Source organism: Microcebus murinus, chromosome 27 (assembly GCF_040939455.1).
Source record: "Microcebus murinus isolate Inina chromosome 27, M.murinus_Inina_mat1.0, whole genome shotgun sequence".
NCBI lineage: Eukaryota > Metazoa > Chordata > Mammalia > Primates > Cheirogaleidae > Microcebus > Microcebus murinus.
In genome coordinates, this window is record NC_134130.1 from 2,194,992 (window position 1) to 2,220,036 (window position 25,045).

General features: G+C 61.1%; 4 protein-coding genes across 6 annotated transcripts; 2 read left to right on the forward strand and 2 right to left on the reverse strand.

Annotated features, from left to right (window-relative positions):
- Positions 1–33: 33 nt before the first annotated feature.
- XAB2 (XPA binding protein 2) lies at positions 34–8,702 on the reverse strand. 2 transcript variants are annotated; one of them, XM_012790755.2, is made up of 19 exons: positions 8,619–8,702; positions 7,292–7,440; positions 7,068–7,191; positions 6,594–6,791; positions 5,700–5,834; positions 5,430–5,594; positions 4,242–4,386; positions 3,670–3,821; positions 3,284–3,403; positions 3,022–3,153; positions 2,792–2,923; positions 2,598–2,711; positions 1,504–1,666; positions 1,218–1,408; positions 928–1,050; positions 673–844; positions 433–562; positions 228–337; positions 34–143 (listed from the first exon to the last, which is right to left on the reverse strand). In XM_012790755.2, exons 1-19 carry the CDS (start codon positions 8,667–8,669, stop codon positions 82–84), a joined length of 2,568 nt encoding a protein of 855 aa, XP_012646209.1. In that variant the 5' UTR covers positions 8,670–8,702; the 3' UTR covers positions 34–81. The 2 variants fall into 2 exon arrangements, 1 of the variants encoding a protein (XP_012646209.1); XR_012915189.1 differs by lacking the exon at positions 34–143 and having other exon boundaries at positions 1,218–1,315; positions 1,610–1,666.
- A 215-nt stretch (positions 8,703–8,917) lies between these two features.
- On the forward strand, positions 8,918–10,458 carry PET100 (PET100 cytochrome c oxidase chaperone). Its single transcript, XM_012790757.3, has 4 exons — positions 8,918–9,003; positions 9,688–9,774; positions 9,943–9,975; positions 10,306–10,458. The coding sequence occupies exons 1-4, from the start codon at positions 8,977–8,979 to the stop codon at positions 10,387–10,389; spliced, it is 231 nt and encodes a 76-aa protein (XP_012646211.1). The 5' UTR covers positions 8,918–8,976; the 3' UTR covers positions 10,390–10,458.
- Positions 10,433–12,279, reverse strand: PCP2 (Purkinje cell protein 2). 2 transcript variants are annotated; one of them, XM_075998131.1, is made up of 4 exons: positions 12,197–12,279; positions 11,521–11,635; positions 11,219–11,343; positions 10,433–10,641 (listed from the first exon to the last, which is right to left on the reverse strand). In XM_075998131.1, the coding sequence occupies exons 1-4, from the start codon at positions 12,248–12,250 to the stop codon at positions 10,522–10,524; spliced, it is 414 nt and encodes a 137-aa protein (XP_075854246.1). In that variant the 5' UTR covers positions 12,251–12,279; the 3' UTR covers positions 10,433–10,521. The 2 variants fall into 2 exon arrangements, with proteins under 2 accessions (XP_075854246.1, XP_012646210.2); XM_012790756.3 differs by lacking the exon at positions 12,197–12,279 and adding an exon at positions 11,735–11,781.
- Positions 12,280–17,056: 4,777 nt separating this feature from the next.
- STXBP2 (syntaxin binding protein 2) lies at positions 17,057–24,600 on the forward strand. Its single transcript, XM_012790758.3, has 19 exons — positions 17,057–17,138; positions 18,367–18,416; positions 18,684–18,765; positions 19,290–19,366; positions 19,723–19,801; positions 19,891–19,994; positions 20,180–20,328; positions 20,485–20,569; positions 20,656–20,786; positions 20,869–20,976; positions 21,227–21,284; positions 21,423–21,488; positions 21,599–21,679; positions 22,135–22,273; positions 22,675–22,784; positions 23,243–23,338; positions 23,915–24,000; positions 24,109–24,266; positions 24,455–24,600. Exons 1-19 carry the CDS (start codon positions 17,102–17,104, stop codon positions 24,538–24,540), a joined length of 1,782 nt encoding a protein of 593 aa, XP_012646212.1. The 5' UTR covers positions 17,057–17,101; the 3' UTR covers positions 24,541–24,600.
- The last annotated feature ends 445 nt before the right edge of the window (positions 24,601–25,045 follow it).

Sequence of the window (25,045 nt, forward strand, 5' to 3'; positions counted from 1 at the left end):
CCTGGCGGCAGGAAGGAGGCCGAGACCATGACGTACAAACACGGACTGTATTGCAGGAAGGGGGAGTGTCGTAGGGGAGGGTCAGTCTTCCTTCAGGCTCCCGAACACCGCGGCCGGCACGCTCTGCTGCTCCAGCCGGACCTCTGGGGGCGAGGCGGGGAGGGTTGGTCACTCTCCTGGGCCAGTCACCGCCCCCTGCTGCCCGCCCCACAGGGCCCGCCGCTCACCGTTGGGCTCCAGGTCCATCTCGTCCTCGTCCTCGTCCTCACCCAGCTGGATCTCCTCGGGGTTGACCTGCTGAGCCAGCTCCGCCAGCTCCTCCCGGGACGCGTCGCTCCTGGGGGTGGGGGTGCACTGCCTCAGCGGCCCCGCTCTGCTGGCTCTGTGCCCCCCACCACGGGGCCTGTCCCCGCTCCCGGACCTGGGCCTCACCTCACAAACAGGATCTTGCTCTGGGCCCGCGGGGGCTGGTCCCGCTCGGCCTCGGCCGCCAGCTGCTCCGCCCGCTGCTCCAGCAGCTTCATGTCGTCCATGCCGCTCTGCCCGGGGGCCAGGTCGGACACTGCGGGGGTGGGGGCAGGCGTCAGCGCCACGGGGGCCCTTCCCCGCCCTCAGGTTCTCCCCCAGACCCAGGAGAACACGGCTGGGCAGGGGCCCGTGGCGGCTGCTCACCGGTGCCTGTGGCGCTGCCCGACACCTTGAGCATCTGCGAAGCCATGAAGTTGACCTGCGTGTTGTACGTGGCCTGCACGCTGCGGCGAATGCGCAGCATCTCCTTGATGGTGTCCTCGTTGCCGTGCCGGACCTCGAAGTCCTTCCACGTCTGCCAGAACGCGCCGGTTGTCTGTGGGGCAGAGGGTCGGGGCGTGAGCTGGCCAGCCAGGCCACAGGCTCCCCGACGACATCCCTCCCGGCATCCGGCCCTACCCGGGGGTCGCAGATCTGGGAGCAGAAGCTGTAGATGGCCCGGGCGCGGTCGATCTCCCCGAGCTTGCACTCCATGTCTGCGAACCGCAGACACATCTCGCGGGCGTGCTCGTCCGACAGCACCTGGGGACCGTGGCGGGGGACAGGGTATGAGGCTCGGGCAGCCTGGAGAGCTCCCAAACACACTGCGGCCGTCCTCCTAGCCCCTCCTGCCTGCAGGGGCCCCTTCCATCCTCTCCTGTCGGGGACCTCCAGCCCCAGCCCCCCCCAGGGCCCCCTGTGGCAGACACCTCGATGGCCTTCTGGTAGATGCCGCGGGTGTGGGTGACTCCGTAGATCTCGGCCGCCCGCTTGATGTAGATGTTGAACATGTCGTACTGCTGGGCAGGCTCCACGGCCCTGGTGGCCCTCTCGTACACGGCCATGGCGTGCCGGGCCAAGCCCCATTCCTCCTCCAGCTGCGCATACAGCAGGTACAGGGCTGCGGCGGGACGGTCAGACAGTGAGCCCGGGGTCAGTCAGAAGCCCGGCCCACACCGCCTTCCCCAAGCCCTCCTCCACACCCGCCCTCCTCACTCTTGGCGTATTTGGGGGGGCAGCCGTCCAGCGCCTGCTCGAAGAGGTCCCGTGCCCGCTCCAGCTTGCGGCCCCCGTAGCGGGCAATGAATTTGGTCAGGTAGGTGCTCCAGATGTCGGACACATTGGGCCACTTAAACAGCGAGATGCCACGCTCATACGCCTGTCCCAGGAGTAAATAAGTCGTGTAAATAAGTCTGCGGGTGGAGACCACCTGGCACCCAGGATGCTCTTGGGTGACATCTGTCAGGAACCTGCCCGGGTCTCCCTCGGGCTCCACACACAGGGCCCTGCCTGGCCTCCCCAGACTGCAAGGACCCCAAGGCCGGGGTGCAGGAGGACTTACTAAGCCCAGGGCCTGGCACCTAGTAGGTGACGTTACGGGTGGAGGTGGGGGTGCTTGTTCCTCAGTTCTGCAGAGGTGGGCTCCCAGTGTCCCGGGGGAATGTTCACAGTCCCAGGCAGAGGGGCAGGGGACAGCACGAGTGTATGTGCATGACCTCTACATCCACACAAGCACGACCACGCTGGCGTGGTCTCACCACACAGGCACATAAAACACCCCACACACAACAATCTGTCGCCAGAGGAGCAGGGGATGAGGATGGCCAGCACACACCGGCACCAACACCCCCGACCCCACCTGACCCGTGAACGTGGAGGTTGCACCCCCCCTAACACTCATATGCTGAAGTCTTAACCCTCGGTACCTCAGTATGTAGATGGATTTGAGGACGAGGTCACTAGAAAGGAGGTCACTAGGATGGGCCTAATCCATTGTGACTAATGACCTTTTAAGAAGACGAACTTTGGACACTGACATGCACAAAGAGACGACCGCACGAGGACACAGGGAGGAGGCAGCCGTCTGCAAGCCAAGGAGACAGGCCTCAGAAGAAACCAACCCTGCTGACACCTCGATCTTGCACTTCCAGCCTCCAGGACTGTGAGATAATAAATCCCTGTCGTTTAAGCCACCACATCTGTGGTACCTTGTCACAGTGGCCCTAGCAAACTCTTACAGTGCCTGAGGGCCCTGAGGAAGGGACACCACCATCTGGGACCTCCAGACCATCTGCCTCCGGCCCCCTCACCTTGAAGCTCTCTTCGAAGTACTTGTGCTCCTCCAGGAACATGGCGTAGTTGATGACAATCTGGGGCGTGGCAATGCGAAGGTCCAGGATGCGGTCGTACACGGCCTTGGTGGACTGTGGGGACAGGGGCAGGTCGGAGCACGTTCCAGGATTGCGTCCAGGGCCCTGCCCCTCCCTGGCCGTGGGGAGCTCACCTGGAAGGTGCCGAGGCTCTCCTCCAGGTCGGCGAGCATCGACCACACCTTCAGGGACTTATACACGCGGTTCTGCACGGGCTCCGAGCCGTCGAAGTACTCGGCCCGGCGGGCGGGCAGTGCCGTGGCCTTCTGCAGGGGAGACGGCAGCGGGGGGAGGCGCTCAGGGGCTGTCCCGGGCCCTGGCTGCACAGCCCACCACCCTGCCCCTGGCCTGGGATTTTTTTTACCCGAAGCAGCCGCAAGGCCTCGTCATAGTTCTCGTGTCGGAGCTCCAGCTCCCCACACTGGCACCACACGCTGGCCAGGTCGTCCACCTGCTTGAAGTTCACCTTGGTGGCCTTCTCCAGGATGACGCGTGCCTATGGAGGGGCGGCCGGAGGCCAGGCTGAGACCCTGCCCGCCGACAGCGCCCACCACCAAGGCTCAGAAGCATGATCGCGTCTGTGCACACACGCGCGCGTACGAAGGCGCACGCAGCAGGGCACTCACATCATCCAGCTGCCCGTTGTCCTCATAGAACTTGGCAAACGCGACCCACAGCGTGTGGGGCTTGCCTGTGGCCTTGAAGGGGTCCACCGTCTGCACTGCCTCCGTGTACGTGTTGATGATCTGGGGGCAGGAGGAGGAGGTGAGGCTGGACTCAGGCCTTGCAGGTGTTCACAGGGCAGTGATTCTGAGGGGGCGGGGCCAGGGCTCCAAGGGGCGGGGCCAAGGGCTGCGACTCTGAAGGCTGAGCCTGGAGGAGCAGTACAGCATGCAGAGGGTAGAGTCAGGGCGGGGCCATGTCTCTTGGTGTGGAGCCAGAGTGCAGCCTGGCTACTGAAGGGTGGTGCCAGGGCTCCAAGGGGCGGGGGCGGGGGGGGGCCCTCACACACCTCCCGGGGCCGGCCCTGGTGCAGGGCCACGCGCTTGTGCCACTCGTGCACGTGGTGCGGGTTCTGGCGCAGCAAGACGCTGTTGAGGAGAAGAGGCCTCCGGCTGATGAGCTGCTCAAAGCGGGCCAGGCGCAGCTCCAGGTCCACATCATCTGGGAGCCACAAACGTGTTTGTGAGGGTACAGGCCTCAGCAGGTGGCTGCCGGGCTCCCAGCCCTCTCTCTGTTCCAGCCACCGCCAAGCGCCTGGCCTCAGAGACTCAGCTTGGCTGTCCAATCAACTGCCCACCAGTGGTCCACCTGAGACCCACACTGTGCCCCTGCTCTATGAAACTGCTCTGACTCCTGCAGTTCCCCTCAGACCTCCTGCCCTGCCAGTCTCTGGCCATGTCCCCAATCCTGGCTCCTCCAGGACCCCAAAGCCCTGTTGTCCTCCCAGCCACCCTCCCTGTCGGACCCTGGCTGAGCCACCTAGGGCTGGCCCCATCTGAGACGTGTCCCCACCTCCCACCCGCTGCTGTCCACCCACCCCTCTCTCCCACCAGCACCCGACCCCCATTCCCTGAGGCTCACCCTCCTCCTCACGCCCCAGCTCTGAGGCGGTCTCCATCTTAGCGGCGATCATGCTCTCCTCGAACTGGGCGTAGCTGTCGAACACCTGCGTGAAGTCCCGCACAGTCATCACCGTCCGGATGGCCTCCTCGTACACGTCCCGAGCCTGTGGCGGGGCAGGGGGAGGCGAGGTGAAAGGAAAGTGACGAGCAGAACAGGCAGCAGCGCCCTGGGCAGCCCCACACTGGAACCGCTGCTGGCCGCTCAGCACCACAGGCTCTGGGCAGTGGCCCCAGCATGGAGCCGTGGGACAGTCCTGCCCTGTGCCACTGGAGTGATCTCAGGACCTTCAGGGGCTCTCAGTAAACCGTGGGTGACAGCCCCTTGCACAGTCACCTCAAGGCTTCACTGAGACCAGTGTTTAAGCACTTGGTAGTGCAGCCCGCAGGGACCCTCCCCTAGCTCATCTATGGAGGGCTCAGTCTTTGCTCCAAGGCACCCCTCATGCCTGCCCGACCTCCTCCAGCTCTCGTTCTCCCAGCCCCCCTGCCCCCACCCCAGCTCAGGCCCCTTCTCTCAGCCTGAATGGTCCCGCCCCACTGTCTCCGCAGCTTTGGCCAGTGCCTCCAGAAAACTGCGCATCTGCTTACGCCCTGCTGGTGGCTCCCCTGGCTGGGTAGCATGGCCAGCGCCCCCTCAACCTGCAAAGGTCACAGCCATCCGCAACGTCCCCAGCTCCTGAGCCTCCCCTGCCTTGGAACCAACCTTCCCTCAGGCCACAGCAGCCGCAGCCGCCTTCTGGGACTCTCAGAGCCCTACCCACTCCCATTCCCTGAGCCTGATGACAAGAACAGGCTGACAAGGACAGTCACGGACACACGAACCCGAGGGAATGGCCCTCACATCAAGCACCTGCTTGGTGCTCTGCTAGCTTCACTGCTGATTCTTCATGGGCCAAGAAGTGAGTATCACCCTGATTTTACAAAGGGGGACACCTAGGATTGGTAGCCACATAGCCGGAGGGTATGGACCTCAAACCCAGGTCTAGCTGACGCCAAGGCTGGTGTGCTTGCAGGCAGGACTGTCCTGTCTCTCCATGACTTTGGGACAGCAATCACGTTTGTGGACATGCACACCTGTCACAAACGGCGTCTAAGTGTGGGAGGGAGACCCCACCCCACGGCCAGAGGCCTGTGTGCCGGCGCGTACCTTCTCGAAGTGGCCACTGCGGATGTAGTAGTCGGCCAAGGAGCACCAGAGCTTCCCCAGCTGGTCGGTGAAGCGGGTGAGGCCCCCACGGATGATGGCATCCACATTGAGGGACTGCACTTTGTCCGGGTTCTGGGAGATGAGGTCGCACAGCTCGTGCCACAGCTGCAGGGTCGGGGGTGGAGGGCAGAGAAGAGTCTCAGTCGTGGTCCTGAAGTGGGGGGAGCCACCCGCCATCCCTGCTGGGCTCCCATCTCCCCAGAGGCCCACCTGGTAGTTGGACTTGCCAGCCTTGGACACGAAGCGCTCGTCATTCACCACGGTGGCCAGGCGCTGTGCGGCCTCATCCAGCCGGTCACTGGACTTGAGGTACTCGATGTACTCCTCTGCACTCTCAGGGCTCAGCTGGGGACCAAACCATCCGCTGACAGTCAGTGGGGCAGCAGAACCACGACCCCTCGCGACTCAGTGGCTCTGGGCCTTCTGCCACCCACCTGCGACTGTCCTGGCCAAGAGCCAGCCCTGCTGACCCAGCCTTGGCCCCTTTGGTCCTGCCTTGGCCCTTTTGGGTTAGCCCTGACTCCCATAGATCCAGCCTCAGCCCTGACTGGTCTGGCCTTGGACTTCATGTAGCCTCAACCCCACTGGCCCAACTCCAGTCCGGACTGGTCTCACTTAGACTCCAGTGGTCCAGCCTGCACAGGCCCGGCCTTGCTTCTACCACAACCAACCCCACAAAGTACACTGTGCTAAGGGTTTCACTATGTACAACAGATACAAGTCGGAGCAAACTGTACCTCATCCCTGTCCAGTTGGCACCTCCACTGTCAACCTTGCCTGTCATATGTTCCCATAGCTCTGCCCATCTCTCACTCCTGCTCTCACCACGCCTGCAGTTTATTCTGGTTTACGTGGGCAGCACATGTGTGTCTGTCCACCTAAAGTTCCACGCAGGCAGGGACTGTCTTGTTCATATCACCCCGTCTCTATGCCTGATGTGAAACAGGTGCAAGTCTACTATTGTGCAAGACACAAATCACACACCAAGCTTGTGCATCTTCCCACATCCTGTCTGTTGAGTGACATCCCACACGGAGCTGGTGTCCCAGTGAGCCAGTCTCTGGAAACTCCAACCTGGGGAACCGGCCCACCTGCCAGGCTTACCTTGAGGAAGCGCCGGTAGCCTCGCACGGCTGTCTCGGGCAGTGGGTGTGAGCGCAGGAAGCGCAGGTACAAGGGCCAGATGCGAGAGTGCTGCGTGATGGGCAGTGCCCGGAGGGCACGGTCGAAGGTGCGGCGGGTGTGTGTGACACGCCCCTGGTCCATCAGGAACTGGCAATAATCCAGCCACAGACGGGGCATCTGGGGGTATAGGGAGAGGCAACGGGGTCTAAGTTGTGGGCTCTGTCGCCTGGACACAGACATTAGATGTCCCATGGCCGAGCCACTCCAGGGACCTCTGAGTAAACGCAGCAGGACCAGAACCCCCAACTCCAGGACTCGGTCTAACCCAATCTCTCATGCACAAACAGGACTCCAACACCCTATCCTCCCCATGCTGTGCCCAGCCCCCCTGCTTCAGCCCACCTCCGGGGACTGAGCCCCACCTTCCCTCTCATCCCCTCACCCAGCCCCCACCTTGTGCATGAACACAAAGGCTCTCTCGTGGCAGTTGTTGACATCTTCATAGGCAGGGTCAGTAACACAGCGATGCTTCACCTGTGCCCGGCGTGCCTTCAGGTAGCGGTACCAGAGTTTGTAGCTAGGGAATAGGATGGGACAGACACTGATTGGTCAGCTTTATGGACCCCCAGAACCATATGCCCTGCCCCTGTGGGCAGGGCAGCTGAAGCTATTCCTACCTGCAGGGCAGAAGCTTGAGCGCCCGCTCATACAGCTGATTGAGCCTGGGTTTTGGGGCACCCTGTTTGAACTCGATGTAGCGGAGCCAGCATTTGACTGAGAACTGGTTCCGCATGATTTCCTCCTCATAGGGGAGGTCCTCTTCCTCCTGCCAGGGAAGGGGGAAAAAAGAGACCTATCCTCAAAATCTGAGTGCAGTATCACCCCACTACAGGGGCTCCGGCCCAAACTCCAGACTTTTGCCCGGATCCCACATCCCACTGCTCACCATGGCAGCTAGGTCACCACACACCAGGACACTAATCCAGAACTTTACCCCTCAGAATTCACCTGCCCACAGTCATACTCAGATCATCAGACTTCTCTCAGTCATTACAGTTCCAGGCCAGACATGAGTCTGCATCACCTGGACATATGACTTTGGCACTCCAAATCCTACCACCCACTCTCTGGCCCAGATCATCAGACTTCATGGACACCAGGGCCCTGGTCCAGATGACAGGCCTCTGCCCTGGACACCAGACCTCTTTAAAACATACCTCTTCCTAGACACCAGGCCTTTGGCACCTCAGGCTCCCAATGCCACCACCTCAGACCCAGATGACCAGAACTTTAGCTCAGTCAGTAGGGCACCTCAGGCCCAGATACCAAGCCACTGGTCCCTCCGGATCCCATTAGCCAGAATCTAGCTCAACTCTGCCTCAGAACTTGGAAGCTAGGCCTTTATCTCAGAAGGAAAGTAACAGACCAGACACCATGCCTTTCACCGTGGACACCAAAAATCTGAAGATGCCAGGCCCCTACTACAGACACCACGCCCTCAGCTCTTCGGAATCCCACTGGTAATTGCCTGACAAGTTCCCTGTTATTAAAGTTCTCTTAGCCTACACACCAGGCCTTTACCCCAGAAACTATAATGCTCCAGACCTGACCTCTACCATTTTCCAGAACACCAACTCTTTACGCAGAAGACAGAAAGGGCTGGTCACCATGCCTTTATTTCAGACACAAGGTTTTCACCTGTCAAGATTCACATATGCGACCTCTCTTCTCTTCCATTTCCCGCGCGTCCCCACCTCCGCCCCCTGGCCTGGGATGCCAGGCTCTTAAACTTGACAGCTGCTCTTAACTCAGTCCACCAGGTGCGACACCCTGGCCACCCCAGTGTGGACATCACGAGCCGGCTTCTGGCCCGTTAGGTATCCCCACCCCTTGACCTGGGACAGTTTCGACTTAAGTCCACTGAGTGACCTGGCTCCAATCCCCTGCAGCATTCAGGTCTCAATGCGCCCACATGGACCACCCTCAGCTCCGCCGTGGACTTACGAAGACAAGGTCCGGCCGCTCGGCCCGCGAGAGACGCGCCATCACCACCATTTTCCTGGCTTTCCAGGTACAGGCGAGAGTCGCGGGCTTATGAGGTCTCCCACTAAAGGCCCACCCCCCCATGCCATGCCCGTTTCTTATTGGCTGAATCCTTCCTGCTGCGCCGCCCGCGCTGTTGACTTTCCTTTAGAAGGCGCCCGCGAACGGAAACAGAAAAGAGGCGCCCGAAGATTACGTCATCCTGGGGCTCATCATCCAATCAGTTTCAGCCGTGGAGCTCACCAAACACCAATTAGCTGCTGTTTTGCTAGAGGGTCGACTTTGGGCGGAAGTGGCTTTGTAAACCCGGAGAAGCGAAATGGGGGTGAAGTTGGAGGTGTTTCGGGTCAGTGAAGCCAGGAGTGAGTGGGTTGGGAGGCTGGGCAGGGGATCTTCCTGGATCTGCGGAAGAGGCTGTGAAGAGGGGGGACTCTAAAGAGGGGGTGCTCCAGGAAGAAAGCTCTTGACCTTTATGGTTGGAAACCCAGAGAAGGGGCTCTCGGAACGGGGCTTCTAGGTTAGGGGGCTCTGAGAAGCCTGGACTGAAGAAGGGCCTCTGGGAGGGGTGAGCTGACGAGGGGGCTCTAAGAAGAGAGGCTTTGGATCCTGGGAGAGCTCTCGGGTGCATGGAGGGTGGGTGGGTGTCTCAGACAGGGAGACTTCTAGACTAGGGGAATAGACTTGAAGAATGAGGCCTCCTGGGCTTGTTGGGGGCATCTGATTAGGGGAGGTGACTATTGAGGTCTGGAGGAGGTGTCTTGATTGTAGTAGGTGTTCTTGTGCTACCGGGGCTGGTACGTGTGTGTCTTTCTTTGAGACAGAGACTCCTAGCTTTGAGGGGCTTTTAGGAATAAGGCCTCCTGGATTTGGGAGACTAGGTTTTAAGGGGTGAGGCTTTTATACTCTTAGTGGGAGTTCTAGGGTGCTCCTGGGCTCTCCAGAAGGATGGGTCCTCCAGGCTCTGAGCAACCTCTGCACATTGCTGGAGTGCACATCCCTGGCTCTGCTCCCCTGTCCTCTGCCTTTCCAGATGGCAATCTACCTCACTTTCCCTGTGACTATGTTCTGGATTTCGAATCAGGCCGAGTGGTTTGAGGACTACGTCGTACTGCGCAAGGTAGGCATTAAGGAGAGTGTTCACAGGTTCAGTCCATGGAGTGGGGGAGGGTGTGGGGAACCAATCTGCTGAGTACCAATGTCTGCCTGCTATGAGCTGACCCTGTCCTGAGTGTGGGGCTCTGCAGGCACCTGGCTTGTGTCCCCAGCTGTGACTTTGTCCCCACAGAGGGAGCTGTGGCCACCTGAGAAGGAGGGCCAGGTAAGTGATCTACTCTTCTTCCCACTAGAGGGATGGAGGAGGCTGGATCCCCTTGGCCATGGTGGGTTTCAAATGAAAATTTTACCCTCGGCCATGAGTAGGGAACTGAGAGCAGGGAAGCATTTTTGTTTCCTTGTTGCCTTCTCCCTTAAGGATGAAGCTGAGCCCGCTTGGATCCTGGTTGTAATTAGTATGGGGCTTCCAGTGTAGACACTGAACTCTGAAGCTGTGCTCTGGGGAAGTAGGGCCCGGGGTGGTGGGACAGGGGTCCAGGCCCTGAGGTGTGTGCCCCCTCCTTCTTCCTATCCCACCCCCCTCCCCCACCACCAGCGCCAAGAGATAGAAGAATTCAAAGAGAGGATACGGAAGCAGCGGGAGGAGAAGTTCCTTCGAGTTGCTCAGCAGAACTCCTGAGCCCTCTAAGTGCTTGAGTCCTAGCAACCCTCCCCTCCAATGAAATAACACATGCTCAGTTTCTTTTTACTCATGCGAGTGTTTTATTGTCTGCTTTCGGGGGCCGAGTGGGGCCCAGGATGGCTCAGGCCCTCAGGGGGCTTGTGTCTGGGGCTGGGGGCTGCTGTTCCGACGGAAGCTGAGAGCGGCTGGGTCCTGAGGAGTGAGCAGGGGTTGGGGGCTGAGGGTCCCAGCTCGTTTCTGCACTCCGTCCTGTGGATGAAGAGGGGTCAGCCAAGCCAGAGCTGACACAAACCTTGCAGAGAGGGTGCAGGTGTGGACCCATGTCTCGCATTGATCGTGTTAACCTTCATCACCCTCTACTTAGGATGGTATTTGGGTGTGAGGTGGCGGGCCTTGGGGCTCTCGCTGGGGTCTTGATCAGAACGCAAGCTGTGCACGCGTGCATGTGACATCAACACACGTGATTGTGCAGATGTGTTCCTCCTGTGTGTGAGCTCACGTGTCCTCCTCTCTGGGCATGATTTCCCAGGAATGGGTCCTATTCTCTTCCTTCAGCCTCCCCCAAACCAGGGAAATGGCCCAAGAGCCTCCCCCAAGTCCCAGCAGCCTCTGTCCCACAGATGTGGCGGCAGGAGTGATGAGTTCCAACCACGGCTCAGAGACTTGCATGGCTCCTGCGTGACCTCGGGCCCCTCCCGTCTGAAGTCAGGGGCATGTCCATGGGCCGTGGACGTGGTGGACAGAGGTGGGGGCAGGCCCTGCTCACTCCTGGCTAGGATGGGCGGCCTGGCGGGTCTCTGCTCAGCACTGGCAGAATATCACCTACCTTGAGGCCCACGGGCTGGAAGCCAGGCAGGCTGCTGACTGTCACACGCTGGTCATCCATGCGGCGGCCCTGGGTACTGGCCACCATGTCCATGAGGCTGTCCATCTCGGGTGTGGGGCCACCCTCTGCATGGAGCAGAGGCACACAGAGGCAGACACATGTGCAGATGTGGGAGGACACAGCCCGGCTGGGGCCACCATCCCCAGCCCCTCACCTCCAGGATGCATGGTCATCTCTCCCACCCCTTGCCCTCTGCCCTCCCGCCCCATTCCCCCAGACAGCACCCTCATGCCCACGCTCACGGCTCCCGGTGGTCTGGTCCGGCCCCGCCTGCAGCGAACAGCGCTGCGCCTCGATCCGGTCACCTTGCACGTGGCTCAGCAGGTTGAAGAAGCCCTCCTGGTCCGGGGAACCCTCCTGGGGACAGACCCACTTGGTCTAGTTGGCCCTTCAGCTCAGGGACTCTTCCCCTGCCCTCCCGGCCGGCCACCTCCTGCTCGGCCCCTCAGCTCTCACCATGGTGCCCGCTGCCGATCTGCTCTGCAGAGCTGCTCCAAATGAGACATGAGTCTCCTTCCCAACCCCGGCCCCCGCCCCAGGGCCCAGCCAGCAGGGCTGCCTCACGTGGTGCCACCCCAAGGGACAGGCTTCAGGGCCAGTGTCTCGCCGTCCTAGATTGCGGCCTGCCAGTTGGGTGGCCTGGGAGCTGGGACTCCACCAGGGAAATGGCCCAGCCCCCCCCCCCAAGTCCCAGCCTCCTCCCTCTCACAGGGTCAGCACCTAGAGCCCTGCCTCTGCCCTGGGGCCGCGGCCGGCCACGCAGACACCGAAGCCCACCAGCCCCTTCCTACGGTGGCAACTGGGTCAGGGGGTCCTAGGAGACTGGCTCCGTAATTAGGTGCCCTACAAACTAATTCATCTTGGTAATGACAGGCTCTGGGACCTTGAGGAGCTGGGGGTGGGGCGAGGCCCTCTCACCTTGACGAAGGGGGCTGAGCCCCCCTCCTCTGCCTTCTCTTCTTGGTCTGTCATTGCCCTTGGGCTCTGTCCACTTTCCTGCGGCCTCTGCCCCGGCCCCGTGCCAGAGAGGGCCTTTTAAATGACCAGGACGTGGGGGTGTGGATCCACCCCCCAGCCTCAAATCCCCAGCTCATGCCCCATCTGCTCCCACCCAAGCTTAAGCCCCATAAAGATGATCCAGATAATTGTTCGCCCACAATGATGCTGGGTCCAGCGTGGGGGTAGGGACAGAGTGACCTGGGTTTGGACCTTGCTGGGCCCAGCAGCAATTAGCAGGCCCCAGGGACTCTCAGGTGGGCTGTCCCAGGAGGCCAGAGCGGCGTCTCTACGCTTGGAGAAGACAGGGTAGAGTGGTGGCCAGCTCTACCCAGTGCAGCCCACCAGTGGGAACCAGTGTAGGATGTCCCCATCCCAGCCACCTGGGTCCCTCCACTGGTTCCTGTGGCCTCCTCTTACTGGAAGTTACCACCTGCAGGGGGCAGGGGAAGAGGAAGCTGGGGCCCAGGACCCCTCCCTCCCTCCCTTCCTCTATGCACCCTCCGTGGGCACCACCGGCCAGCCTAGCACCAGCTCTGTGTCATTGGCAGAGACTCAAGGGCTCTCCTGGCCACCCTTCTTCCTACTCACTGTCCCTGGGGCTTCGTTGCCCACCGGAGACCCTGAGACGACAAAGTCTGAGATCTCATGTCCCTGAGCCACCCAAGAGCCAAGTTGAGCTATCTCTGACCCGTCACCCCAGCCCTGAATGGGAACAGGAGGCAGCACTCCCAGGGAGGCGGAAGGGAGGAGCGGAGGTCCCTGTCCCCTCCCCTAAGCTGCTGTGCCTTTCCCTCAGTTCCCTAGGAGGGGATGCCACTGGGGGCTCCCCATGCCCTCCTAAATACACCTTCCTCAAAAACCCATCGGAAGTTTCTTTGCAGAATAAACGGGCTGCCCTATCACGCCCTGCCTGAGGCTCCGCCCCTCCACAAAGACCCACGGTCACACCCTCTCCCTCCACGCCAAGGAGATGTCCTGTTCCTCATCGGTTGTATCCATTTCCTAGGGCTGCCGGATCAAAGTGCCCAAGAAAGACTGGATGTATTTTTTTTTTTTTTTTTTTTGAGACAGAGTCTCACTTTGTTGCCCAGGCTAGAGTGAGTGCCGTGGCGTCAGCCTGGCTCACAGCAACCTCAATCTCCGGGGCTCAGCGATCCTACTGCCTCAGCCTCCCGAGTAGCTGGGACTACAGGCATGCGCCACCATGCCCGGCTAATTTTTTTTGCATATATATTTTTAGTTGGTCAATTAATTTCTTTCTATTTTTGGTAGACACAGGGTCTCGCTCAGGCTGGTTTCGAACTCCTGACCTTGAGCAATCCGCCCGCCTCGGCCTCCCAAAGTGCTAGGATTACAGGCGTGAGCCACCACGCCCAGCCTGGATGTATTTTTTTTTTTTTTTTTTTTTTTTTTTTTTTTTCCAATGCTCAGGACACAGTGAAAGGATGTATTTTTAAAACAGCAGAAATTGACTGTGTCAAAGTTCTGGAGGCTGGAAGCCTGAACTCAAGATGTTGGCAGAAACCCTGTGGGTTTCAGGGTCCTTCCTTGCCTTTGCTTAGTGTCCTTGGTGTTCCTGGGCTTGTTGCTATAGCTCTTCAGACTCTGCCTCTGGTCACATGGCACACTCCCTCTGTGTCCCTGTCTTCATGTGGCTGATTTTTTTTTATTTTGATTTTTTTTTATAGACAGTCTCATTCTGTTGCCCCAGGTAGACTGCAGTGGTGTCATTGTAGCTTACTGCAAGCTCAAACTCCTGGGCTCAAGCAATCTTCCTGCCTCAGCCTCCCGAGTAGCTGGGACTACAAGCATGTGCCACCATGCCCGGCTAATTTTTCTATTTTTAGTAGAGATGGCATATTGCTCTTGCTCAGGCTGGTCTCGAACTCCTGAGCTCAAGTGAGCCTCCCACCTCGGCCTCCCAGAGTGCTGGGATTACAGGTGTACCTTTTTATTTTTTTCTTTTTAACCACCTTCACAGAATCAGGCAGACATATGGCCATCTTATAAGGACGCCAGTCATCGGATTAGGGGCCCGCCCTACTCATATATGACCTTGTTCTAACTAATATCTACAATGACCCTATTTTCAAATAAGGTCATATTGCAAAATATGGGAGATTAGGACTTCACATCTTCTGGGGGTAACACAGTGCAGCCCATAACATCAGAAGAGACTAGGCCAGGCGCAGTGGCTCATGCCTGTAATCCTAGCACTCTGGGAGGCCAAGGTGGGCAGATTGCTCGAGGTCAGGAGTTCAAAACCAGCCTGAGCAAGAGCGAGACCCCGTCTCTACTATAAATAGAAAGAAATTAATTGGCCAACTAATATATATAGAAAAAATTAGCCGGGCGTGGTGGCACATGCCTGTAGTCCCAGCTACTCGGGAGGCTGAGGCAGCAGGATCGCTTAAGCCCAGGAGTTGAGGTTGCTGTGAGCTAGGCTGACGCCACTGCACTCACTCTAGCCTGGGCAACAAAGCGAGACTCTGTCTCAAAAAAAAAAAAGAAAGAAGACACTGGTCACCCCCACCGAGGTCAAGCAGAGTGGTGGTGGCAGGCCCTACTGACTGCCCCCCTTCAGGATCTGAAGGGAACCCCACTTTTGCCTGCTCAAAACTCTCTATAGTTGTCAAGATAAAACCCAAACACCTTGGGGTCATGGGAATGTCCTAAAATGGGTGGTGATGATGGATGCACAACCTTGAATATACTATAAGCCATTGACTCCCACGCTTTAGGTGGGTGAATGGTATGGTATGTGAGTTTTATCTCAGTAAGGCTGTTAGAAAAGGAGGGAAGGAGGGGGAAAGGAAGACAAAAAAGAGCCCAAACTTCTACCTAAGGTGGCCAAACCGTCCTGGTTTGCCTGTGACTGTCCTAGTTTTAGCACTGAAAGTCCTGCTGACCCGGGGTTCCGAGATGAGTTAGTCCTCCCTTGTCCTACAGAAGTCTGGCCCCTGCCAGCCTGTGACCTCACTTCCTGTCCTGCTCCCCTCTCTGCCCTCCCTCCAGCTTCACAGCCTCCTTAAGCTCCTCCTCCTTCTTCCAGACAGGGCCTTGCTTTGTCACCCAGGCTGGAGTGCAGTGGCACGATCACAGCTCACTGTATCCTCAAACTCCTGGGCTCAAGCGATCCTCCTGCCTCAACCTCCCGAGGAGCTGTGACTACAGGCATGTGTCGCCATGCCCGGCTAAGTCTTAAAATTTTTTGTAGAGGCCGGGCGTGGTGGCTCACGCCTGTAATCCTAGCTCTCTGGGAGGCCGAGGCAGGTGGATTGCTAGAGGTCAGGAGTTCAAAACCAGCCTGAGCAAGAGCGAGACCCCGTCTCTACTATAAATAGAAAGAAATTAATTGGCCAACTGATATATATATAAAAAATTAGCCGGGCATGGTGGTGCATGCCTGTAGTCCCAGCTACTTGGGAGGCTGAGGCAGCAGGATTGCTCGAGCCCAGGAGTTTGAGGTTGCTGTGAGCTAGGCTGACGCCACGGCACTCACTCTAGCCTGGACAACAAAGCGAGACTCTGTCTCAAAAAAAAAAAAAATTTTTTTTGTAGACAGGGTCTCCCTATGTCTTGAACTCTGGGCTCAAGCGATCCTTCCACCTTGGCCTCCCGAAGTGCTAGGATGACAGGTGTGAGCCACCGCACCCAGCCCAGCTTCCTAATGTCATTCAGGGTAAGTCTGAAAGCTACTTCCTCAGAGATGCCCGCCCACAATAAAGTGGCACCCCACCCTGGTGCCACTTGCTATCACCTCACAGTTTATTTCCTTGAGGGCAGAATCGACTCTTTTCTGTCTCCCTGCCTCCCTCCGCTGTCAACGTCAAATGCCACTCGGCAGGCCATCTGGCGTGATTCACTGCTACGTGTTGCACATCCGTCCGTGGCAGAGGACTTGGCACCTGCTGACGCCTCATCATCAAGGCCGAGTGTAGGACCCGGCTCAGGACAGGAGGAGTCTGTATTGACACACATACGTCACACCTGAAATCTGTAACCTCATCTGTATGGGTGCCACTGCTGGGACTGCCCTCTAGGTGACAGGGCATCAGCCCTTAGCGGACATGCAACAGGAGCAGGCATGGAGATTCCAAACTGAATGCAAGTGTGTGTGTGTGTGTGTGTGTGTGTGTAACCTTGGGCATGTGTAGATTGTCAGCCCACGAGGCTAGGTGCGTATGCACCCAGGACAGTGTGAGGCTGCGACAAGCATTCCTCTGGAGTCCGGCTTTGGCTCAAATCCCAGGAGGCTCAATCATCATGTGGCCTTGGAGTATCTGCCCTGCCACGCGTCGGTTTCCTCGACTGCTTCGCAGTCCCCGTCGGGTGTCGGGCAGGACCCAGGGAGAACGCTGCAAGCACAGGTGCCGGGCACACCCTAGGTTTCCTCCTGAATCGATCAAATGTCCAAGCCTGACGCTGCTGCCCCTAAACCTTGAGGTACAGAAGGCAGGCAGGTGTGTCACAGTCCCAGGCCCAGAGGTTTGTGACCCCGTGGCCCCCAGTGGGCGCTGCGTAGCTCGCAGACTCAAAGGTCTGGGGAGGATGAGGGGTTGCTCCCCTGCCGCCCCGCTTTCGCGATCACACAAGCAGGGGGAGTGTCTGTGCCTGAGCTGCCGTCCGCGGGCCTGTCGTCCCTGTCGTCGGGCGTGCCTCTCCGACCGCACCTGCAGGTCCGCCCTGCAAGGGACCCGACTTCCTCGGCCTGGGCGGGGCCAGGTGCGCAGGGGGCGGGTCCGGGTCCACGTGGGTGTCGCGCGGGGCCACGCCCCCACCTTGGGACAGACCCGGAAGCGGCGACAGCGCCCCTGGGGGAAGATGGCGCCCTCGGGGCTGAAGGCGGTGGTGGGGGAAAGTGAGTGCCTCCCCTAGGCCGGGCTCCTGAGTGCCTCTCTGGGGGAGCGGGGGCCGGGGGCGCGCGGACTCTGGGACCCCGGGAGTTGGGGGGAGTTTGGGGGCCGGGCTGGAGCACCTGACCCTCGAGGGAGCGGCCGAGGACTCAGTCCCAGCTGGACACCCCAGCTCTCCGGTGCCCGAGCGGAACAAAGTTGGGAGACTGGACTCCGGGGACCCGAGGGGGACACGTAGAGGGTGGCGTAGGCTGGGGCCCGGGCCTCCTAGGCTGCCTGCGCGGGGGAGGAGGACGCAGCTAGACGCCCGGACTGCCGGGTTTCTAAGCCGGGCAAAGTTTGGGGACTGGATTCCTGGGGCCCCCTGGTGCGCTGGTCAGTGACCCCAGGGCGTGTGAGCGCTCAGGGAGAGTGCCCAGGCCCCTCGGGGGTGGTGTGGGGGACACCTTCCTGCTTGCCCCATCCCCGGCAGCCCCGTTGCAGCGCGAGGACCCAGGCGTCCCGACCTCGCGGACCAGGGTTCTTGGGGGGAGGGGGGGAGGTCCCCCTCCCCCACCCCGGGTAGTTCCGGCCTCTGCTGCCTCTTCCGCCCTGGCGGTCCTGATAACAGTGGACGCGGCCGGGCGAGGCCACCCGGTCCCTTCTCCGCACTCTTTCTTCTGGGCAGGGCAGCCTGTGGCCCAGCTCTCCTGCACTCCAACTGATACAGGAGCCCTCTCTACACAGGGCCTAATGGGGAGATGGGGAAAACCAGTGATTCCATTTTACAGATGAGGAAACTGAGGCTGGAAGGCGGTAGGGTAACCACAGCCAGGCACGCCTCAGGGCTGGGAACCAGGGGTCCTGCATCTTAGCCCAGGGGGGACTGATGGAGCTGGAGTGGAGTTCTGGCTGAAACCCCCCCGAGCAGGACAACTTGAGGCCACAGGTGGGAAAGCCGAGGGCCCAGCCCTGGAGGCAGGTAGACCTGTAGCCGCACCTTTCAACTTCTCATTCATCTAAAACATACTTCGGGCCAGTGGCTACGTTTGCCCCAGTCATAGGCAAGTTGCCTGTCCCATCAGAACCTCAGTTTCCCTGTCTGTAAGTTGGGGGTGATGCCAGGAGCATTGCAGCATTAGGGGTAGGCCTAAGCGGGAGTTAGGCAGGGGGTCTAGCCCTCAAGCGGAGAAGATGTAGGGGTGGGGGGGGCCGAGGACCAGCATCCTGAGCCCTCCCCTCTCTTCCCTGCAGAAATCCTGAGTGGAGTCATTCGGAGTGTCAAGAAGGATGGGGAGTGGAAGGTAGGGGCGAGGCAGTTGCCCGAGTGCCCAAGGGGCAGCCCTTGTCCTGTGCAGACCCTCGGGGACAGCCCTGAATGTGGGATGGGACTCCCCTCCCCTTCCCGGAGGAAGAGGCTGCTAGTCCCCAGGAATGGCATCGGGTGCATGGGTCCTGCCCAGCTACCCTTTCAAACTGTCCACCCCACCCTTGGCCCCTCCTGGGGCCAGCTGTGGCCTCCTCCCCCCTTTTGTCTGTCCGTCAGCCCATCTGTCCATCCGCCCTGGCAGGTGCTCATCATGGACCACCCGAGCATGCGCATCTTGTCTTCCTGCTGCAAAATGTCAGACATCCTGGCTGAGGGCATCACCAGTGAGTAGACGCCCCACCACGCCACCTCACCCCAGGCTCCCTACACAGAACCTGAGTGGGGGACCCCCTGAATGTAGAGCCCCCCTGGGGTGCAGCTCTTGAATGTGGGATTCCCCTTAAATTGTCCAGAACTCCCAAGTCTGCAGCCCCCTGCGCAGACAGCCGGAGTGTGTGACTAAGTACGTTCCCTGAAGTTGCAAGCTGAGTGTGGGAGCCTGCGCTGTGCGGGACTTCCCAGCTGTGATCCCCAAGGGATCAGCTTCCCTGGCTGTGCAGCCCCACGTAGAGCCCCACGGAGGACTCCTAGGGTGGACTCTGAATGTGGGGACCCCAGAATGCAACCATCAAGTATGCAGAACCCCGTCTATGTGCCTCTTAGCTGGGTGACCCCTAGGTGTGTACCTCCTTCAGCACCCCCAAGCATCTAACCTTCCTCTCCAAGCATCAACTCCCTAAACCTGAGACTCCCCATGTGCCCCTGTCCCGATGCCAGCCATGTGTGCCCCTTCCTCTGTCCCTACCAGTTGTTGAAGACATCAACAAACGGCGAGAACCCATCCCCAGCCTGGAGGCCATTTATTTGCTGAGTCCCACGGAGAAGGTGCCTACATGATCAAGTGTGTGCATGTGTGCTCATGTGTGCATGCCTGTGTGTGCATGCCTTGTGCATGCCTGTACACACATGTCTTGTGCATGCCTGTGCATGCCTGTATGCATGCCTGTGCGCACATGCCTTGTGCATACCTGTGCATGCATGCCTGTGCATGCCTGTGCGCGCATGCCTGTGTGCATGCCTGTGTGCATGCCTGTGTGCATGCCTGTGTGCATGCTTGTGCGCGCATGCCTGTGTGCATGTTTGCATGCGGTGGGGGACGGGCAGCAGCTGGGAGGCCCAGGCAGAGCGGATGGGCCTGGGGGCTGCAGGGCCAGGCCCAGAGAGTGACCTGCCTTCCCCAGTCAGTTCAGGCCCTGATCGCAGACTTCCAGGGGACCCCGACTTTCACCTACAAAGCGGCACACGTCTTCTTCACTGACAGTGAGTGAGGGAACTGGGGGTGGGGGTGGGGATGGGTTGAGGGGGTATGAGGGTGCTCTGGCCTGACACCCCCTTCCTGCCCACCGCAGCCTGCCCCGATGCCCTGTTCAGCGAGCTGGGACGCTCCCGCCTGGCAAAGGCGGTGAAGACGCTGAAGGAGATCCACCTTGCCTTCCTGCCCTACGAGGGTCAGGTGCGGCGCAGGCCAGTCCTGGGCAGGGGCTGGGGATGTCTCCCCCGACTCCTCCAGGCATTGCTTGGGGGCTGGCAAAGCAGACTCGGGACCAGGGACCACCCCAGGGAGCTGCAGGTGGTGGCAGCTGGGGTTAGGCGGGGGTGTGCACGTGATAGCGGTGGCCCCTGCTCTTCTGCCCCCAGGTGTTCTCCTTGGATGCCCCGCACAGCACCTACAACCTCTACTGCCCCTTCCGGGCAGGGGAGCGGGCACGGCAGCTCGAGGCGCTGGCCCAGCAGATCGCCACCCTGTGTGCCACGCTGCAGGAGTACCCGGCCATCCGCTACCGCAAGTGGGGACCCCGCCCAGCCCCCACCCTGATGCCACCCCCTCCCCTAGACCCCATCTGGCACCCAACCTTTAACCTCTCTTCTGCCCCCTGCCCTGGTCTTCACCCTGGCCCCAAGCCCACACCCTGATGTCCCCCATGTGTGATGCCCCCCCCCAGGGGCCCGGAGGACACGGCCCAGCTGGCGCACTCCGTCCTGGCCAAGCTGAATGCCTTCAAGGCGGACACTCCCAGTCTGGGCGAGGTGAGGGGACGTGCTAGGGAGGTGGGGCGAGGCCCAGCCAAGGTCAGGGGCAGTGTCCTCATCCCCGCCCCCACCCTCACGCCCAGGGCCCTGAGAAAACCCGCTCCCAGCTGCTGATCATGGACCGTGCAGCCGACCCCGTGTCCCCACTGCTACATGAGCTCACATTCCAGGCCATGGCCTATGACCTGCTGGACATTGAGCAGGACACGTACAGGTGGGCGACCCCGGAAGCTCCCCTCCCCCTCCCCTGCCACCGGCCTGGGTCCCTGATCCCCATGTCCTCTCCTCCCCCACAGGTACGAGACCACCGGGCTGAGCGAGGCGCGGGAAAAGGCCGTCCTGCTGGACGAGGATGACGACCTGTGGGTGGAGCTCCGGCATATGCACATCGCCGACGTGTCCAAGTGCGTGCCCGCCCCGCCCCCTCCTCTCCCCGTGTGGGCCTGTATGTGGCCGTGGGACCCCTGGCTGCACCCGTGCCCCTCGGGCGAACTCTGGACTGTCCTCCAACCTCACCCCATCTCTGGGTGCCGCCCCCCCCCCCCGGGGAGGACTTACCCATGGCCTGGTGCAGGGACATGGGTCCCCTGGGCCCCACGCCCCGCAGTGCCACCACCAGCCCCCAGCCTCACCCCTGCACACCCTCATGGCTAGGAGGGTCACGGAGCTCCTGAAGACCTTCTGCGAGAGCAAGAGGCTGACCACGGACAAGGTAGGGAAGGGCCTGGGTCTCCGGGAAAGCCCCCTCCCAATGTGGGGGGCGGGGCTGCTGTCTGGATCCCCCAGCCTGGACCCGGGCCCCGGGTGGGCAGGGGCTGGCCTCAAGCCCGCCCACTCCCCTGTCTCCCAGGCCAACATCAAAGATCTGTCCCACATCCTGAAAAAGATGCCACAGTACCAAAAGGAGCTGAACAAGGTGAGGTGGAGGGGAGGACCCCAGCTGCGCGGGGCCTCAACCCATGCTCAGCCCATCCGCGCTCTGCCTTGACTCTGCCTGTTACCCCCAAATCCCGCCCTCACCCGCAGTATTCTACACACCTGCACCTCGCGGACGACTGCATGAAGCGCTTCAAGGGCTGCGTGGAGAAGCTGTGCAGTGTGGAGCAGGTGGGCGGGGCGTGCCGAGGGGGCGTGGCTGGGAGGGGCGGGGCCTGGAAGACAGGTGTGCAGCCTGGGTAAGGGGTGAGGAGGTAGGGGCGGGCATGGTCTGTGGAAAGGTGGGGTCCTGGGACAGGAGTGTGGCCTGTGCTAGGTTGGCGGAGCCTTGGTGAGGTGGGTGGGGCCTTGGAGAGGTGGGACCTGGGTGAGGGGCGGAGCCTCGAGGAGGTGGGCGGGGCCTTGGAGAGGTGGGACCTGGGTGAGGGGCGGAGCCTGTAGACAGGTTGGTCCTGGAAAGGAGTGGGGCCTTGGGAAACCTGGTACTAGGATGAGGCAGGGCCCCAACCTCTTGCCAGTGATCCTGGGGACGCCCCCTGCCTTGCCTGCCCCCTGGAGATGCCCCGGTGCCCCCTTCCTCCTCCCCACTTAGCGGCAGACAGGACAGCTGCCCCCTTTGTCCACAGGACCTGGCCATGGGCTCCGACGCAGAGGGCGAGAAGATCAAGGACGCCATGAAGCTGATCGTGCCGGTGCTGCTGGACGCGGCGGTGCCAGCCTACGACAAGATCCGGGTCCTGCTGCTCTACATCATCCTACGGAATGGTGGGTGGGGGCGTGGGGGTCTTGGGATGCTCTCAACCCTGCAACTCCCCTGTCCTTGGGATGCCTCCACTCTCCAGCACAGCAGACCCCACAGATACTTGCCCTGCCCCCCCCCAGACTCTGAGACCCTCTGTTGACCTGGGATCCGCCTTTTGACACGAGGGCAAAGAGAGACAGAGAGACCCTCAATCTCTGACTCCTGCAGACTTGGAGCTCCCTCGCCTAATCCTGGAGCGCCCCACTCTAACCCAGAGTGGCCCCGACATCAGAGCCCTAGCCCCAGGGCTCCCTCAGCCCTGAGCACCTCCCCACCGCAGGGTACGCCCATCAGAGTCCCGGGGCCTCATCTCCCCACGAACACCCCTGAACCCAGGGCCATGGCCACCTCCACCCCCGTCCAGGTGTGAGTGAGGAGAACCTGGCCAAGCTGATCCAGCACGCCAACGTGCAGGCGCACAGCAGTCTCATCCGCAACCTGGAGCAGCTGGGCGGCACCGTCACCAACCCCGGGGTACGCCAGGAACGGGCGCAGGCTCGGAGCCAGGGCCCTGTGGGGGGGAGAGCGTGTCACCGGCCCTGGGGTGCACAGGCACGGTGTGGTTCCTGGGGTGTTCCTGGCGAGTGCTGTGTGTAGTCTGGTCTGGGGGCCAGAGGGCATCAGGGCCGCCCCGGTCTTGGGCCACACAGCGGGCGGGGCGGAGGTTTGTGAGCTGCGGTCACCGCCACACTGGCCCTGGCGGTGGTGCGGTGCAGGGCATGTGATCTGAGTCCTAGGGTTGGGTAATAGGGTCCCCAGCATGGGGGGAGGAGGGCACACAATCGACCTGGGGCTTCCGGAGGGTCTCTGAGACCCCCCCACCCCCCAACACCCACACACAGCCGCTTCCCATGGGGCTGAACTCTGGGCTCGGCCTCTCCTGTCTCTCTCTGGCCCTTGGCGCCCACCACCCTGCCCTGCCCTGCCCACAGGGCTCGGGGACCTCCAGCCGGCTGGAGCGCCGGGAGCGCACGGAGCCCACCTATCAGCTGTCACGCTGGACCCCTGTCATCAAGGACGTGATGGAGGTACCAAGCCTGCGGGTGGGGGGCCAGGGCCCCAGTCCTCCCCTGATCCCAGCGGCTCAGCCTCCCTCCTGCCCCCCGCGCTAAGCCTCGGGGCTTAAGGGAAAATCCCTCATTACTGGCATTCCCCTGGCACCGCATGCTCCGCCGAGGGGGGCACCCCAAGCCCGCAGCTGAGCAATTGGGGTGGCAGAAGGCCCCCCCTCGCCGGCCGTCTCCACTGTGTCCCTGTGTGTCCTCTTCCCCTGTCCCTGCGAGCCCTCTCCTGCAGCAGCCCCTGGCCCGGCTGGCACCCAAAGCCGCAGCATCAGACAGGGACGGGCCGGGGCTCGGCTTCCCAGCTGTCCTGCTGGAGTCCTGCCACCTCCTGCCTCCCCGTGGGCCGTGGGTGCCTGGACTCTTCGAACCCCAAGGGGCTGCGGGCTCAGACTCCTGGGTCCCCAGGGAGCAGATGGTTCAGATGGTGGTTCCCATCTGCCAGGAACTGGGCCCCGAACACCCCTCGCCCCCCGCCAGGGGACTCCAGACCAGGCCCCATGGCTTCGGGCTCCCCCCTAAACCTCCCTCCCTGGCCCCCAGGACGCCGTGGAGGACCGGCTGGACAGAAAGCTGTGGCCCTTTGTGTCCGACCCCGCCCCGACGCCCAGCTCCCAGGCCGCTGTCAGGTGAGGGTGCTGGGGACGGTCCCCACCCACACCCAGACCCATGTTCACCGGGGGCCATGGTGGTGGGGTCTCCCGCCTGGATTAATTTCTGTCCCTCCCCACGCACAGCGCCCGCTTCGGCCACTGGCACAAGAACAAGGCGGGCGTCGAGGCCCGGGCGGGGCCCCGGCTCATCGTGTATGTGGTGGGCGGCGTGGCCATGTCAGAGATGAGGGCCGCCTACGAGGTGACCAGGGCCACCGAGGGCAAGTGGGAGGTGCTCATCGGTGAGTGGCCAGGGCTGGGGCCCTGGGGCTGGCTGGGGCTCGGTTCCCAAGGAAGGGGTCACTGGGGGGTTGGACTCCGACATCCCCAGGTTTCCAGACTCCTGAGTCTTCGGTCGGCCACGGGGCCTGGCTGGGGCGCGTGGGGCCAAGGCGGCGCCCCCACCTCCCAACCCTCCCCTCCCATCCAGGCTCGTCCCACATCCTGACCCCAACCCGCTTCCTCAGTGACCTGAAGACGCTGGACCAGAAGCTGGAAGACATTGCTCTGCCCTGACTCTGTCCCCTCCCACCCTGTCCCTTTGCAGAGAAATAAACTCTCCCCTCCTCTCTGGCAGCCAGCACACACCTCGCTCTGTTTCCAAGGGAGCCCCCGGGAGCTGTGCTGGGCCAGGCCTGAACCTCAGACCCCACCACACCCTATCGTTCCCCCAGAACCTTCCCTGGCCCCATGAGGGCATCTGTCCAGCGCCTGGTGTCAGAGCCAGTATTCATGTGAGACACCCTCCCTGCCTCCGGGGGTTCACAGGGACCCTTGACTACAGGACTTATCAGAGCCTTTAGTGGGTGTATTTGCAGCCAGGCAGGTCATCTGAGGCAACAGGCAATGCTGCGAGAGCCCATAGGACACCCCAATCCACCCAGTCTGGGGGGTAATCCTGGAAGGCTTCCTGGAGGCAAAGTTCGAGTGGAGAATGAAAATGAAGGGGAATCAGGGGAGCGAGGGGAGGTCACAGGGGAGGCAAAATCCACAGAGCGACAGGGAGACCCCTCCCCCCCCA